The sequence below is a fragment of the Gallinula chloropus genome (assembly GCF_964237585.1).
Source record: "Gallinula chloropus genome assembly, chromosome: Z".
Classification (NCBI taxonomy): domain Eukaryota; kingdom Metazoa; phylum Chordata; class Aves; order Gruiformes; family Rallidae; genus Gallinula; species Gallinula chloropus.
Genome location: NC_140089.1, coordinates 145,509 through 159,886, shown reverse-complemented (window position 1 = coordinate 159,886; position 14,378 = coordinate 145,509). Strand labels below are relative to the sequence as shown.

Sequence of the window (14,378 nt, the reverse complement as noted above, 5' to 3'; positions counted from 1 at the left end):
CTGCCGCCCTGATCTGACCAGCTGCCCTCCACAGAGCCGAGACCGCTGCGCTCCAGCTGCTCCACCGCCCTGGCTCCCGAGGAAGCTCTGCGCTCGGTGCTGCACCCGACACTCGCACAACAAAGCCACTCGGGACTCTGCTCTCCCAGGCTCGGGTGAAGCTTCTCTCACAGCATTCTCCCACTGAGGTTAAAAAGCCAAAGCCATTGTCTGTGAATTCCACAGCACAGAGATGCTGATTTGTTGTTGGTGTGTGTGTGTGTGTGTGTGTGTGTGTGTGTGTGTACACATACAGGTTCTTACCATGGGATCATGGAATGGCACGGGTTGGAAGGGACCCCGCGGATCACAGAGCTCCAACCCCCTGCCCCATGACAAAGACAACCAGCTCTTCGCATCTGGTGTGAGAACAGGCCCCAAGACAAGTCGCCTACGTGAAAGAAGCAGCACACAGAGTTCAAGGTCATGAAATTTCATCCACACAGACAGAGCAGAGGTGGGTATTTCTGGGTAACAGCCAGCGGACCAGACCCCTGCCATGGCCGCTGCCTGCGAGGCCCCTGGGTTAGTGCAGCCAGCCAGCGGCTCCCACTGCCTCAGCCCGGCCACCGCTGCCCAAGCCGCCGCAGCCACGCCGGCTCCCCCGCTGACAGCCGCTCTCAGGCCGACACACCCGCACCTCGCTACGAACTCCAGAAGCGACGCGGCTTCCCACGTGCCTGCCCAGAGAGGCCGGATGGAGACGGGACCCGCCGTGCGCCCGGCCGCACCGAGCCTTCCCGACACAGCCGCCGGTCTGCACCGTCTCGGCTGGGACGCGCTGCCCCGCGCCTCGCGGGGAGACCCCCCCTCCCCTCCCCTCCCCGCCATCCCTCCCCTCGGCGGGGGCTCCAGCCGGGCGGCTGGGCAGGTCCGCGAGCGCACGGCGACCCACCCAGGGAGGCCCGAGGGGCAGCAGCGGGCGCGGCCCCTGCGAGATGGACCCGGCCGGTGCCGAGCCCGAGCCCGAGCCCGGCGCCACCCGCGCTGCTGCCGGCGGGCGGCTGCCCACCCTGCCCGGAGCGCCGGGGCCGAAAGCCGCCGCGCCGTCGGGGGCTCCCTGGGCCGCCCTCCAGCCGCGGCCGGGGACCCCGCAACTCCGATGCTCCCGAAACAGGAGCCCCAGCCCAGCCCAGCCGCCGCGGAGGAAGGAACTGCCCGTTACCTGCTGTCGGGAGCAAAGCGCGGTGCCACCGGCGGGGCAGGTGCAGCCTGTCCCCGGCAAGGCGGGGCCGGGGCAGCAGGGCACAGCGCTCCGCCTCCGCGGGCCGCCCCGCCCCGCCCCGCGCTCCCCTCGCCGCCCCCGCGGCGGCCCCGGGGAGAACCCTCATCTGGAGGCGCCACGACCCCTCGGCAAAGACGGTTAAGGCGGTGCCGTTCGCGGGGGGAAGCTGGACGGCTGCAGCCGCCCTGCCCCCTCCTGCCCCGCAGGGCACCTCAGACCACCCGATGCGCCTGCACCGGTTCTGAGCAGCTCCGCCTGACTCCGCACCGCATTTCCAAGGAAGTCCCGCGTTTTCCCAGCTTCTGGAATATTTTTGGAGAGGCCGAAACTGTCAGCCGGATAGCGGCAAAGCTCCAGCCCTTCCTTGCCCCCGGGTCCCCCCAGCAGTGCAGCAGAATGTGCTCCCCGAGGCGAACAGAGCCACAGGTACCGTGTGTCCCCGCGTGGCTGTGACACAGCGCAGCTGGACTCGGACCACACAAGCATCACCAGCAGTCACAGCTGCTTCTCCTCTCTGGTCGATCAGCATAAAGGTCCCTCAGTGGGAAGGAGCTAGTTAAACCTGTGTGTGCACAGCACAGCAGCTAGGCTCCCACCTGTCAGTCTAGCAGCCGTCCTGGGTCCCAGTCTCCCTGGCTGCTGACACCGACAAGCACATACAAGTCCCCGAGGCCATGGCCCCACCCCAGCTTGCGCACAGCAGAGCAGACACACAGACACACAGGGCTGCCCTGGTCACCTCAATAACCAGCTTCTCAAGTGGTCTTGCCCATAGAGACCCACACCCCCTGACTCCCTGGCCACATCACCTCCTTGCTGCTGATCTGGTGGGATCAGCAGCAGCACTTGCGTATTTGCTTGCACACCCACACTGCTCCAGGTGCTGTGCCTGGACATATGAGCTGTTGTGACACAAACACAGGGTAGCAAATTGCTCTTTCAGGATAACTCTGAGATGTGGAGTTGAATAAGGCTACTGGACAGACTGTGCTGATTCAGCACAGGGCATCAGACAAGCATCAGGACCAGAAAACCATGGACTTTTAATAAACGTTTAATAATTGTTCCCCCCAAACCATGTGTTTCCCTATGTTTGGTTCCTCCCATGGGCATCCTGCAATAAACCTTGTGCAATCCCAGACTGCTCTCCCCCTGCACCTCATGGCATGTCCTATGCTGGTGGCAGGGCCCTTGCTCAGTCCCAAGGACGTTCAGATGTTGACTCCTGTTGATACGTTTCATGCCTGGACTGCAGGGCTGAACCTTTCCTGGGACAGCCCTGGGATGGCCCTGGACAGGATGTCCCTTCCTCTGAGCTCTTTGTTTGTGGTCCCAACTCCCTTTGTGCTCCTCTGGGCTTGCAGAGGTAAGCCTCTGATGGGCTAGTAACTCCTGTATGGGCCGGGGCGTAGACAGGGCAGGGAGTTATTTGGGTTTTCCACCCTGCCGTGCTCTTCTGTGGGTGTGCAGAGCCACCTTTTTCATATACCACAGTGTATAGTGCTCTTGCTCCTAGAACTCGTGGCATTAAGTGCTTGCTGGTGCTAAGGACAAAGAAAGTGGGTGCAAGGCAGTTTGGAGATTGCCTGGCATGGTGTGACTTTCATTAGGCCTGTGCAAATGGGGACACTGGAACCAGTATCCACTGTGTCAGCTCTTCCTTTCCTTCTCTGACACCAAGCTTTGCTGCAAAAATGCCCTGCCCTGTGCTTAAACTCCTCTGCAACCATCTGCAGCTCTTTATTTAGCACAGGCCTGGTCAGGAAACAAAGACTCACCTACTGAATTGTATTGATTTTTTTTTTCTGGTTTGTTCCTTTCTGCTTTTGCTCTTTCATATTCCCTAATTAGCCAGAGTATTTCTGCACTGCAGGTCACTCTGCCTTTACCTTTGCTGCTTTTTCTGCTCTTCTCTGGAATAAAGTCACCTACAAGAACTGTGGGAGTTTTGAGGGTTTTGGCTGTTGGGTTTTTTTTTTTGCTGATGTAAAAGCTGAGTTTGTCTCACACCTTTCATGATCACTGAACTTAATAAAATTAGGTTGGGGCCTGAAAACTCTAATATAGCATTAGAAGGTGCCCAAGAAAAGGTTTTGCATCAACTGCTGATTCATGCGGCCTTCCTGGACAATCTGCATCACATTTCCCTTCCTACCAGTGCCCCTGGATGGTGTTTACAAAGCAATTCACTCAGGAAGCAGAAGCTTAATTAAAAAAGAAATTAAGCCATAGTTCTCTTTCCTGAGGATGAAGACTGGTGTGCACTAACAGGAGAAATCAGAACTTCATGCCAAGCCATGTATTCGCTTTGTACCTCTGTGTGATGGAACTCTGCATGTGTTTTCCTCTGATATTTCTAAGTTTCAAAAGCCTGAGGAATATTTCTTTACAAAGTTATGAGACTTCGTAGAGAAAGAAATTATGTCTCTAAATAGCATTCTTCATTGCCCATGTTTTGATCATGACACAGCTGACCGATGAAAGCCTTCTGCCTGAGAAAACACTTAAAAAATGTGGAAGCTTCCAACTCATTGCTGCTTGCCTGGCAAACTGTTTCTATGAAGAATACAAGAATCTCATAGCCTGGGCTTAAGGATCCAGAAAGCTCTGTCTGCTGAAGAAGAACTAAGACTGTGGGACTCCTCTGGAATCAAATAGGTGACCTGATTACCCAGGATATAGAGAAGGCTGAAGTACTCCACATTTTTTTTGCCTCAGTCTTGACCAGCAAGAGCTCTGGTCATACTGCCCAAGTCACAGAAGACCAGGTCAGGGGGCAGCACAACGAATAACTGCCCACTGTAGGAGAAGATCAAGTTCATGAACAACTAAGGAACCTGAAGGTACAAAAGTCCATGGGACCTGACAAGATGCATCCATGGGTCCTGAGGGAACTGGTGGGTGAAGTGACTATGCCACTCGTCTTCACTTTTGAGAAGTTCTAGCAGTCCAGTGAAGTTCCCACTGACTGGAAAGGGGAAATACACCCCCTGTTTTTAAAACTGGAAAAAAGGAAGATCACAGCTTGAGAATGCTAACTTGGGTGATGAAAAGCTCATCTGCTTACCCAAGAAGAGCTCCGAGCCACAGGAGATCCCTGTTAGCACCCTCAGAACCATGAGCCCCTGTGTAGATCCTCCCACTCCAGGGCAGCTCACCCTCAATTTTTTCCACTTTTCTTGAGGGACTTTCTACAGTGTGTATGTGTTGTCATGGTGGTCTCAGGCCGGTAAGTGGAGCAGGTTGAGGGTGCTTGTTCCGTTTGTATGTGAGTGCTTAAGAGGATGTCTGCATTGATGTGTGTAGCCAGCCAAGTATATTTGTGTATCTGTGTACTGCGAGCATATGCGTGCATGCTCTCTGTGGGGGTTTGACCCTGGCTGGAGGCCAGACATCCATCCACCAAAGCTGCTAGGTCACTCTCCTTTTCAGCTGGACAGGGGAGAAAATAGATATTGAGAGGCTTAGGAGTTGAGATAAGGACAGGGAGAGATCATGCTGAGACCAGGGGATGAGGTTTAACAATGCCAAGGGCACCCTGCCAGGAGGAGGGTGCAGAGAGGTGGGCGATGGTCTCTGCAGCCAGGGGACAGGAGATGGGACAAGGAGCAATGGGCTCAAGCTGCCCCAGGGCAGGGTGTGATGGAAAGACACTGAACCACAGGTTTTTAAAATAGAATTAATAGTAATTTATTCTAAAAAACCCAGAATACAGATTCAGTACGTCACTTGCAGGTTATTGTTGGATACAATGGGGAGTTCACTACTGCAGTTTGGAAGTATGACCACACTGATTACAATCACAAAGATCCACAAAATACTCTTATTACAACCACTGTGGCTTCCCTAAAACACAGGATCACAGCTCACAAGCACACAAAATATTACAAAGATCCACAAAATACTCTTATTACAACCATGTGGCTTCCCTAAAACACAGGATCACAGCTCACAAGCACACAAAATATTACCCATACGTTAGTCACTCAGAGCGACACACTTCAAACATATCACATAGTCACGTACCCCGTCTCTCAGGTAAGGGCTCCCAACACGTTACCTCAGCCAGCCGCCCGGCTAAGGGGGAAGGGTCTCCTCCTAAGGTTGGAGGAACGGCTCCCGATACGAGCTCGAGTGCCAGGGCTTTCATTTGGTTCATTTTGCTGATGTGTGTGACAGGATGCAGGGCTGGGCCTGACACCTCCGGCCCTATCTCTTGCATATTCCCATTGTCTTGGCCCATCGAAACCAAATGCGGATCCTTAGGGCTTGTCAAACAGTTTGAGTAGTGGTTTGACTGGGACTCAGGACATATGTTTGTGGAAGGAAGCCAAGGCTTAGCCAGGCTCCATGCAGGTTTTTCAGGTTCTGTGAAGTGCCCCTTCAGTCTGTTTACACACAACTCAAGCCGGAGCCATCTACACAGCTCCCCATGGGGTGTCTCCGCAGACAAAGAGCTTCAAAGCAGCCCAGGACTGAGTTGTGTATTACAACTCCCCGTAGGCCGCCTGCTCTGCCTGGGCACTACTGAGACCTGTGTGTGTAGCTCAGCCTGACACAGGGTCAGCTCAGCTGGGAGGGAAAAGTTCTTCCCTGGCAGAGCTGTCAGGGCCTGGCCCAGGCTGCCCAGGGAGGGGCTGAGTCCCCAGCCCTGGGGGTGTTTAACAGAGGGGAGATGAGGTGCTCAGGGCTCTGGTTTAGCCCAGGACAGGGACGGGTGGACTCCAGGAGCTTAAAGGGCTTTTCCAGCCCTGTGGTTCTGCGACTCTGGGCCAGGCGCGACCGGCCCTGGCACCGGCGGGCAAGGCCACGGCGGCGCCCCCGCCTCGGGATGGAGGCCGGCGCCGCGAGGCCGCCCGCGGCCCACAGCGCGGCCGCGTTACTGGGAGGCAGCCCCGCCGCGCGCCGCCCCTCCCGCCGGTGCGCCCGCCCCCCGCCCGCCCCCCGCCCGCCCCCCGCGCCTGTGGGGCCCCGTCACGTGGGGCGGCCGGTCCGTATCGCGGCGCTGGCATGTTCCGCATCGAGGGCCTGGGCCCCAAGATGGACCCCGAGGAGCTGAGGCGCAAGATGCGCCGCGACGTCCTCACCTCCGTCCGCAACTTCCTCATCTACGTGGCGCTGCTGCGGATCAGTGAGTGCGGGGGCGGCGCGGGCCGCAGCGGGGCGGGGGGGCCCGGCGCGGCCGCCTGTCCGCGGGCGGGCGGGGGGGGGGGGAGGCGGCTCCGGGGCCCCTGGCGCGGCCGCCGCCGGCGGGACTCGGAACCCCGCGCCGGGCCCGAGCGAGCGGCAGCGCCGCGGAGCTCGGCCGCGCGTTGGGAGCGCCCGGGGCCCGGGACAGGCCTCGGCCAGGCACGCCGGCCAGGCGGGAGCGCGGTTCAGTCCTGGCGGCGGCGGGTGACCCGGCAGAGGCGGCACCGCTCTGCGCACAGGCTGCTCCGCGGCCCCACCCGCCTCGCCTGTCCCGCCTCGGGTTAGCGCGAGTCCCGAGGGGCGATTATCAGCTTGAGTTAGACTAAGGGGGGACATGACCAGTGTTTATCATGATCTGAAGCAGGGGGAACCAGCCAGCCCCTGCTCAGTGTCTGTGGGGACAGGACAAGGGGCGATGGGCTCAAGTTGGAGCCCAGGGAGTTCCCCCCCAATGTGGGAAGAACTTCTTGGCGGTGAGGGTGAGGGAGCCCTGGGACAGGCTGCCCAGGGGGTGTGGAGTCTCCTTCTCTGGGGAGATTCCAGCCCTGACCTGTCCTGGGGACCCTGCTTGGGCAGGGGTGGGACCCCATGGGCTCTGGGGGGCCCTTCCAGCCCCTGTGATTCTATGATTCTGTCATTTCCATCAGCTCCTCCCCACTGCCCCTGTGTGCTGTCCCATGGTGGTGGTCGTGGAGGGTCCCAGCAGTGAAAGCTCCAAGTCTTCCTCAGGTTGAACTTTCCCCCTCCTTCCTGTTTCTCAATGAATTGAGGTTTTTTCCAAAATTTACAGGCTCAACCAAAGCGCCTTCATGCCTGTCAGGGTCCTAAGTTATCTTGTCCCTTTTGTCTGTGCCCCTTTGAAGGTAAATGTCAGCTTGCAGATGCTTGCCTTTATCTTTACTTTCCCAGCAACTGAGTTGGTGGGACGTGGGCCTGGGGCTGAGGGTAGTCAGAGCTTGATGCAGGTCTCAGTTTGAGGGCTACTTTTGTAGCCCCTGAAAAGGTTTGGTATTTTTACTAATGGGCGATTCCACCCCTGCCCAAAATCATCACATTTCTTAGATGGTATCAAGACCCCACATCGTTTTTCCTGTTTGCCTTGATGTTGCAATTCGTGCCCCAGTATGAATCAGTAGTGAAGGCTGTTTATTGAGCCTAATTGCCTTAGGTTCCAACCCACGACCTCAGTCATGATTTAACCCCTTATCTCATTGTCCAAGATCATCTGCATTTTTTAGCAGAGCTATGTGTTCAAATTGAACCCTTATTTGAGAGAGAGATTTTGCCATAATTCTTTTAACACAACCAATAGCAAAACTATATTAACAGAATCACAAGGTTGGAAAAGACCTTTGAAGATCATCGAGTCCAGCCATTCCCATCCTGAGCTAAACCAGCTCCCTGAGCACCTCATCTCCCCCCTGTTAAACACCCCCAGGGCTGGGGACTCAGCCCCTCCCTGGGCAGCCTGGGCCAGGCCCTGACAGCTCTGCCAGGGAAGAACTTTTCCCTCCCAGCTGAGCTGACCCTGCCCTGGGGCAGCTTGAGCCCATTGCCCCTTGTCCCATCTCCTGTGCCCTGGCTGCAGAGACCATCGCCCACCTCTCTGCACCCTCCTGGCAGGGCAGGGGAGGTGGGGAGAAGGTCTCCCCTCAGCCTCCTCTTCTCCAGGCTCAACACCCCCAGCTCCCTCAGCCGCTCCTCAGAGGATTTGCCCTCCAGCCCCTTCCCCAGCCTGGTTGCCCTTCTCTGCACTCGCTCCAGGCCCTCCATGTCCTTCTGGCAGTGAGGGGCCCAGCACTGGGCCCAGCACTCCAGCTGCGGCCTCCCCAGTGCCCAGCCCAGGGGCACAATCCCCTCCCCAGACCTGCTGGCCACGCTGGGCCTGGCACAAGCCAGGCTGCCCTTGGCCTTCCTGGCCCCCCGGGCACACTGCTGGCTCGTGGTCAGTCACAGTCCCCCAACACCCCCAGGGCCTTCTCTGCCTGACAGCTCTCCAGACAGTCTCCCCCAGCCTGGAGCGCTGCCTGGGCTTGTTTGTCCCACGTGCAGGAAGTATCCCCCCTTATTTTATGTGCCAGCCTAAATTCCCTATGAAAGATTTCTGATGAAGCAGTCTGAGTCCTCTGCTTCCCAAGTCAGCATAAACCCCCGCAACAACTCATGTCAGTTTGCAAAAAGCAACATTTCCCAGCTCTTCCCACACCTGCCTTCAGGTGGTGCTTGAGCCTGTCGCCCGCATCTTCCAGCTGGAAGTGGCGGTGAAGCCATTCCTTCCTGCCAGAGGCCGTGAGAAGGGGCTGAGGGCTGCGACCTGCCGCAGAGCATCCTGATCCACCCCCCCGGACCACACTCATGGAGGCAGAGAAAGGGCTGTGTGGGAGCTGGAGGGTGGTATGTTGCCCTGAATCTGAGTATTTTAGATGCCCCGTAAATGTGCTGAAGTCTCGCCACAGGCTCCCTGCAAACACGTTGTCAGCTGAGTGAAGTTCATGCTGCTTTGTTCTCTTTTCTCAGCTCCTTTCGTCTTGAAGAAGCTGGACAGTATATGAGCACTGAAGAAGACTCGGTCTGTGAAAACATGAAGTGGACTGTAGCTGCTTTTCCCCGTCTGTTAATTAAGCGTTGCCCCGGAGGCTGACAGGGTTCTGAAATGTTTCTCTCCAGTATATCTGACCTGAAGATGGTGGCCTGCTTGGGAGGGTGAGGAAGACGCGTCAGTCCTGGTCACAGGATGCTCCCTAGTCTTGTCAGCCAATGACCTCTGATGGAACATGTCTTAATGCTGTTTCAAAAAGGTCCATCTCCATTTTGTATGAAGTGTTAAGTGCTAGCAAGTTGCTTTGTTATGCTTCTACCTCTAAACCACCACATGCTATGGCTATCCACCGTACTGAACCTGTCTGTATGAAAAATTAAGTCTTCAGTGAATCCAGTTGACAAGCAGCTTGATCTGAAATAAATGGAAGAGCAGTTGTGTCGCTTTACTCTGGTGGTGATTGAATAATCCTGTTAAACTAGAGATCACTGGGTATTATTTCCCTTGCTTTTGTCTTAATCTTGTCTCTTCTCCACCTTTACAACAACTTGTGTAGAGGAAAAGTGAAGGAGAGTGGAAAAGACAAGGCAGTGATGTTTTTCGGGTTGCTAAATGAGGGAGTAGCAAGTCTGTGAAACATGAGCATGTGGCTGAGGCTCAGAAGTGGAAGGGTCAAGGTAGTTCACCTCTATCCAGCAGGCCTGTGGCCAGTTCCTCTTCAATTAGAGCCCATTGGGTTTGAATTGATGCAAAGTAAAGCAGGAATACCACCACATTTGCACTGTGAGCAACTAAATCTTAGTCCCAGGAAGCTCTTTACAGTGCCTGTTACTGCCTCATGCCAGTAGTTGTAGAGTTTTGTCGTACCTTGAATTGAGCTCTTTAGCCTGAGAAGTTGCTGTATATTAGTAGTTTAGGAGTGTGACTTCACTAAGAGGCTGCCTGGAGTGTTCTTACCTTGTACTGCTTATGCTGATGTCTAAATAGGGGGTGTTTCCTTGGGGAAGCAGCTTGCTTTGTGAGGAGGGTTGTGATTGTCCTCTCTGAGAGGGACTGTGTAAACTTTGGGGCTGCTGCTCACTAGTGTGCATCAGTTTCAGAGCTGCTGAAGTGGGAAATGTGTTTGGAGCCATTTCATGTCACTTCTCTGTGTGCCTGAGTCTTAAAAGATCTATTTAGGATGTGACTTGATGTCCTCACATCACAGAATCACAAGGTTGGAAAAGACCTTTGAAGATCATCGAGTCCAGCCATTCCCATCCTGAGCTAAACCAGATCCCTGAGCACCTCATCTCCCCCCTGTTAAACACCCCCAGGGCTGGGGACTCAGCCCCTCCCTGGGCAGCCTGGGCCAGGCCCTGACAGCTCTGCCAGGGAAGAACTTTGCCCTCCCAGCTGAGCTGACCCTGCCCTGGGGCAGCTTGAGCCCATTGCCCCTTGTCCCATCTCCTGTGCCCTGGCTGCAGAGACCATCGCCCACCTCTCTGCACCCTCCTGGCAGGGCAGGGGAGGTGGGGAGAAGGTCTCCCCTCAGCCTCCTCTTCTCCAGGCTCAACACCCCCAGCTCCCTCAGCCGCTCCTCATATGATCAGCTGCACACCAGATCTCCAGTGAGACTTCAATGTCTCTGAGACTTGTACTTGCTAACCATGTCCCAGGCTTTGTTGCCAGCAGGTTGAGGGAGAGGATTCTGATCTGGAGAGACCCCCCTGCAGTCCTGTGCCCAGGTCAGGGGTCCACAGGACAAGAAGGACATGGAATTGTTGGAGCAGGTCCAGAGGAGACTACAGAGATGATCTGAGGGCTGGAGGATCTCTGCTATGGAGACAATCTGAGAGAGTTGGGCTTGTTCAGTCTGGAGGAGAGAAGGCTCCAGGGGCACATTATTGCAGCCTTCCAATGTCTGAAGGGGCCCAGAGGGAAGCTGAAGAGGGCCTATTTACAAGGACACGTGGTGACAGGACAAGGGGTAATGGCTTTCAACTAAAAGCAGGTAGACTTAGATCACATAGAAGGAAAAAATTCTTCCCTGTGATGGTGGGGAGGCCCTGGCACAGGGTGCCCAGAGAAACTGTGGCAAGGAAAACCTCATAACTGCATTACTAGGCACAATCCCAAGGAAGTGCTGGTTAAAACCAGTAGCTTCTGCCCCACAGACCATTTGAAATCCTGGGATGAAGGGCTGCGTGTTCTGGGGTGTCTCCAGATGGCAAAAGCTGTTACTCCTCTGCACCAGCCTCTTGGTCCTGTCATGTTTGATGTGCCTAATAGCACTAGTAACTACAAGGAGGTTATCAAGAAGGTAAGAGTGATGCTTCTCACAGTGGCGTGTGGCAGGAGGATGACAGACAGCAAGCAAAAATTGAAAGGGCAGATTTTGACTGGTTGTAAGGAAACCCTTCTTCCACGTGAGGACAGTAGGTCTGGAAGAACTTGTCCCTGTACTGGCAAGTCCCCATCCTCCTAGGTTTTAAAGACCAGGTAGGATAAAACCCTGAATAACCTGGTCTGGCTCTGAGCTGTCCCTGCTTTGAGCAGGAGGGTGGGCCATAGACTTCCGAAGGGGTCTTCCAGCCCACATGCTGCTATCCTATGAAAATGAAGCAGTCCTGTCATCTGTTCCATAGGTCTGTTACCTGATCAATAAACTGATCGCCTTCCCTTGTCCTGTACAGGCAGATACAGGCCAAGCAGCTGTGGAGGAGAGTAGCCTCATCGGCTGGACCTGATGACCTCTCGAGGTCCCTTCCAACCCCCATGATTCTATGATGAGTCTGTGATCTCTCCAGCTGTGGAGCTGCTTTCAGTGGCTCATCTGATCAGGATGCCTTCCAACGTCACACTTGGTTGGGATTGAACCCCAGACTGCAGCTGAGCAGCTGCTCACTCCCCCCAACAGTGTGATGGGGAGAAGAATAAAATAAAAATGGGGGGGTTGAGATAAAGCAGTTTAATAGGATAATGAAGACAATACTATAATGATTATTGTTGTTACTGCACAAATTCCCCCACCACTCTGTTTCCCAGCAGCAATCCTGCCTCCTGGCCAGCTGCCTCAGGTGTATCTGGTGCATGACATTATACAGTAGAATATCCCTGCCCTTACCTTTACCCCTCAGCCTCTCAATATCTATTTTCTCCCCTTTCCAGCTGAAAAGGGGAGCCATAGAGCAGCTTTGGTGGGCGTCTGGCCTCCAGCCAGGGTGAAACCACCCCACTGCCTCAAGCACCAGTGTCTGTCGCACTTTTCCATTGCCAGTGACATGTCACAGGAACACACATTGTGTCACCTCTCAAGACTGATCCCATTACGACTTTATTTGTTGTAACTTGCATTGACCCAGCTTAAGGACCATGGGGGAGGGGGTGTCACAGGTCAGGCTCAGCTATCGTGATAGGGTTACACTGGTACAAACGAGGGGTCAGTGGCAGTCGAGAGTCGCAGGGGGATCAGAGGTCACATCCTCCTTCTCCAGGCCGTGCTGAGCATCCCGTCACTGAGTGCCATGATGAGAGGCCTTGGCCACGGTGAGTGCAGGGACAGCTGGGGGGATCAACTCCCTGCTGATACCGTGGGCGGGTGTCACAGGGTGCTGCCACCCGGGACTGCCGTCAGGAGCTCTGGGCCCTGGTACATCTTCCCCAGCATCATCTGTGCGCCTGCTGCAGTCCCGAGGCTCGTTCGGGCCCCTGGAGTGTCTGGGCTCAGAGGGCAGGGCCTGCTGCGGAGGGCACGGGGATGGGCAGCGGCCCGGAGACCCCCGTGGGGACAGGGAAAAGCTGGAAGCGGGGACGCGGCTACGGGGATGGGAGAGGCCACGGGCAGGGTGGAGCTGACGAGGGAGACCAAGGAGGGCGAGACCCCTGGGGAGGGGCTGCTCGGGGAGCGGGGCGAGCGAGGGCTGATGCGAGAGGAGGGTCCCTGCGGGAGGGGGCGAGGCGCCTCAGCCGGGGATGCTGGGGCAGTCGCTGTGCCGTGGCGAGGCTGAGGACAGGGCTCCCTCAGCCAGCACCGCCCCGGCAGCCGGCAGCTGCTCCCGGGAACGGCCTCACCCCCCGCGCGGGTCAGGCGGGGAGGGAAGGAGACAGGTACCGGGAAGGGGCGCGGACCCGCCCCGCGGCCGGGAGAGATCAGGGCTCCCCCCGCCCGTTACCGGGGCAGCCCGGGCTCTCCCCCTGCCCGTTACCGGGGCAGCCCGGGCTCTGTCCCTGCCCGTCACCGGGGCAGGCAGCCCTGAGCCGCAGCCCTGCTCGCTGGACAGGGGCCGGGGGCTGCAGGGCAGCGCTGCTGGAGGCCGCAGCCTGGCAGAGGGGCTGCCCCCCGGTGAGTGCCCGCGTCGGGGGCCCTTTCGCGCAGCGCCGGACGCCGCCTGCACTCCCCGCTTCTCCCTGACACAGCCATGTGGTACCCAGGACACCAGCCCGGGGAGGGGTCCACACGCCTCTAACCCAGGGGCATTACACCACCGCGAGGTGCCACCGCAGGGGCTTGTAATGAGCTGTGGCATCGCACGTGAGTGTGATGATGATGGCAGAGGAAGGCTCTGCCCCACCGCAAAGCTCCAGCCAGAGGGAGCAGAGCACCTCCCTGCCAGGGCCACAGCCTGAGTGCCACGGGTCTGTACTGGGAAGCGCTGGGATGGCAGAGGGGTGTACTGGGAGGCAGTGGGATATACTGGGATGGGACCTGGGACACACCGGGAATCACTGTGGGGCCCTGGATCATACTGAGACTCACTGAAAGGCTGAGTCCAGATTGGGAGGCAAGGACCCGAGGCTCTGGGGCAGCCGGCAGCCGTGTGCAGGTTCTGGGCCGTACTGGGGAGGTACTGGGCAGCGATTGTGGATGCTGGGGAGGGAGATTCTGGGGCTGAGAGGCAGGGGGAGGCTCTGGACAAATGTGGGAGATGGGGGAGAATACTGGGGCGGGCACCAGTGTGTTCTGGTGGGCGCTGGGGAAGGACAACGGGCGCTGCGTACACACCGAGAGAGCAGCTGAGCCAGCAGGGGCCCGGCAGAGAAACAGGGGAAATGGGCAAAAACGGAGAGTATGGGGAGGAAAGACAGGGAACCAGGGGAAAGTGGAAGACGGGGTGAAGGGGGGAAGAAGCAGCGCAAAAACAAGTAGGGAAAAATTGGGGAATAGGGGGAAATTGTGGAAAAACATGGAAAAAATGAGGGAAAAGGGCAGTTGGGGAAACTGGGGGAAGAAATGGGAGGAAATACAAGGGAACTGGGAGCAAACGAGGGAACAGGTGAATAGGGAACTGGAAGAAAACGGGGAATAGCAGCCAAAATGAGCAAAAATGGGGGAGACGGGGGGAAAAAAACAAGGGAAAATAAAAACTGGTGGGAAATGGGGCACAAATGGCCAAAAGGTAGGAT

General features: G+C 56.7%; 1 protein-coding gene across 1 annotated transcript; it reads left to right on the top strand.

The window, feature by feature from the left end:
• Positions 1-6,237: 6,237 nt before the first annotated feature.
• On the top strand, positions 6,238-9,441 carry TOMM5 (translocase of outer mitochondrial membrane 5). The gene is made up of 2 exons (XM_084278709.1): positions 6,238-6,395; positions 8,972-9,441. The coding sequence occupies exons 1-2, from the start codon at positions 6,275-6,277 to the stop codon at positions 9,004-9,006; spliced, it is 156 nt and encodes a 51-aa protein (XP_084134835.1). The 5' UTR covers positions 6,238-6,274; the 3' UTR covers positions 9,007-9,441.
• The last annotated feature ends 4,937 nt before the right edge of the window (positions 9,442-14,378 follow it).

Coding starts and splice junctions, on each gene's coding strand:
- TOMM5 (XM_084278709.1), top strand. CDS start 6,275: ATGTTCCGCATCGAGGGCCTGGGCCCCAAGATGGACCCCGAGGAGCTG. Junction 6,396..8,971: donor CGTGGCGCTGCTGCGGATCA/GTGAGTGCGGGG, acceptor CTCTTTTCTCAG/CTCCTTTCGTCTTGAAGAAG.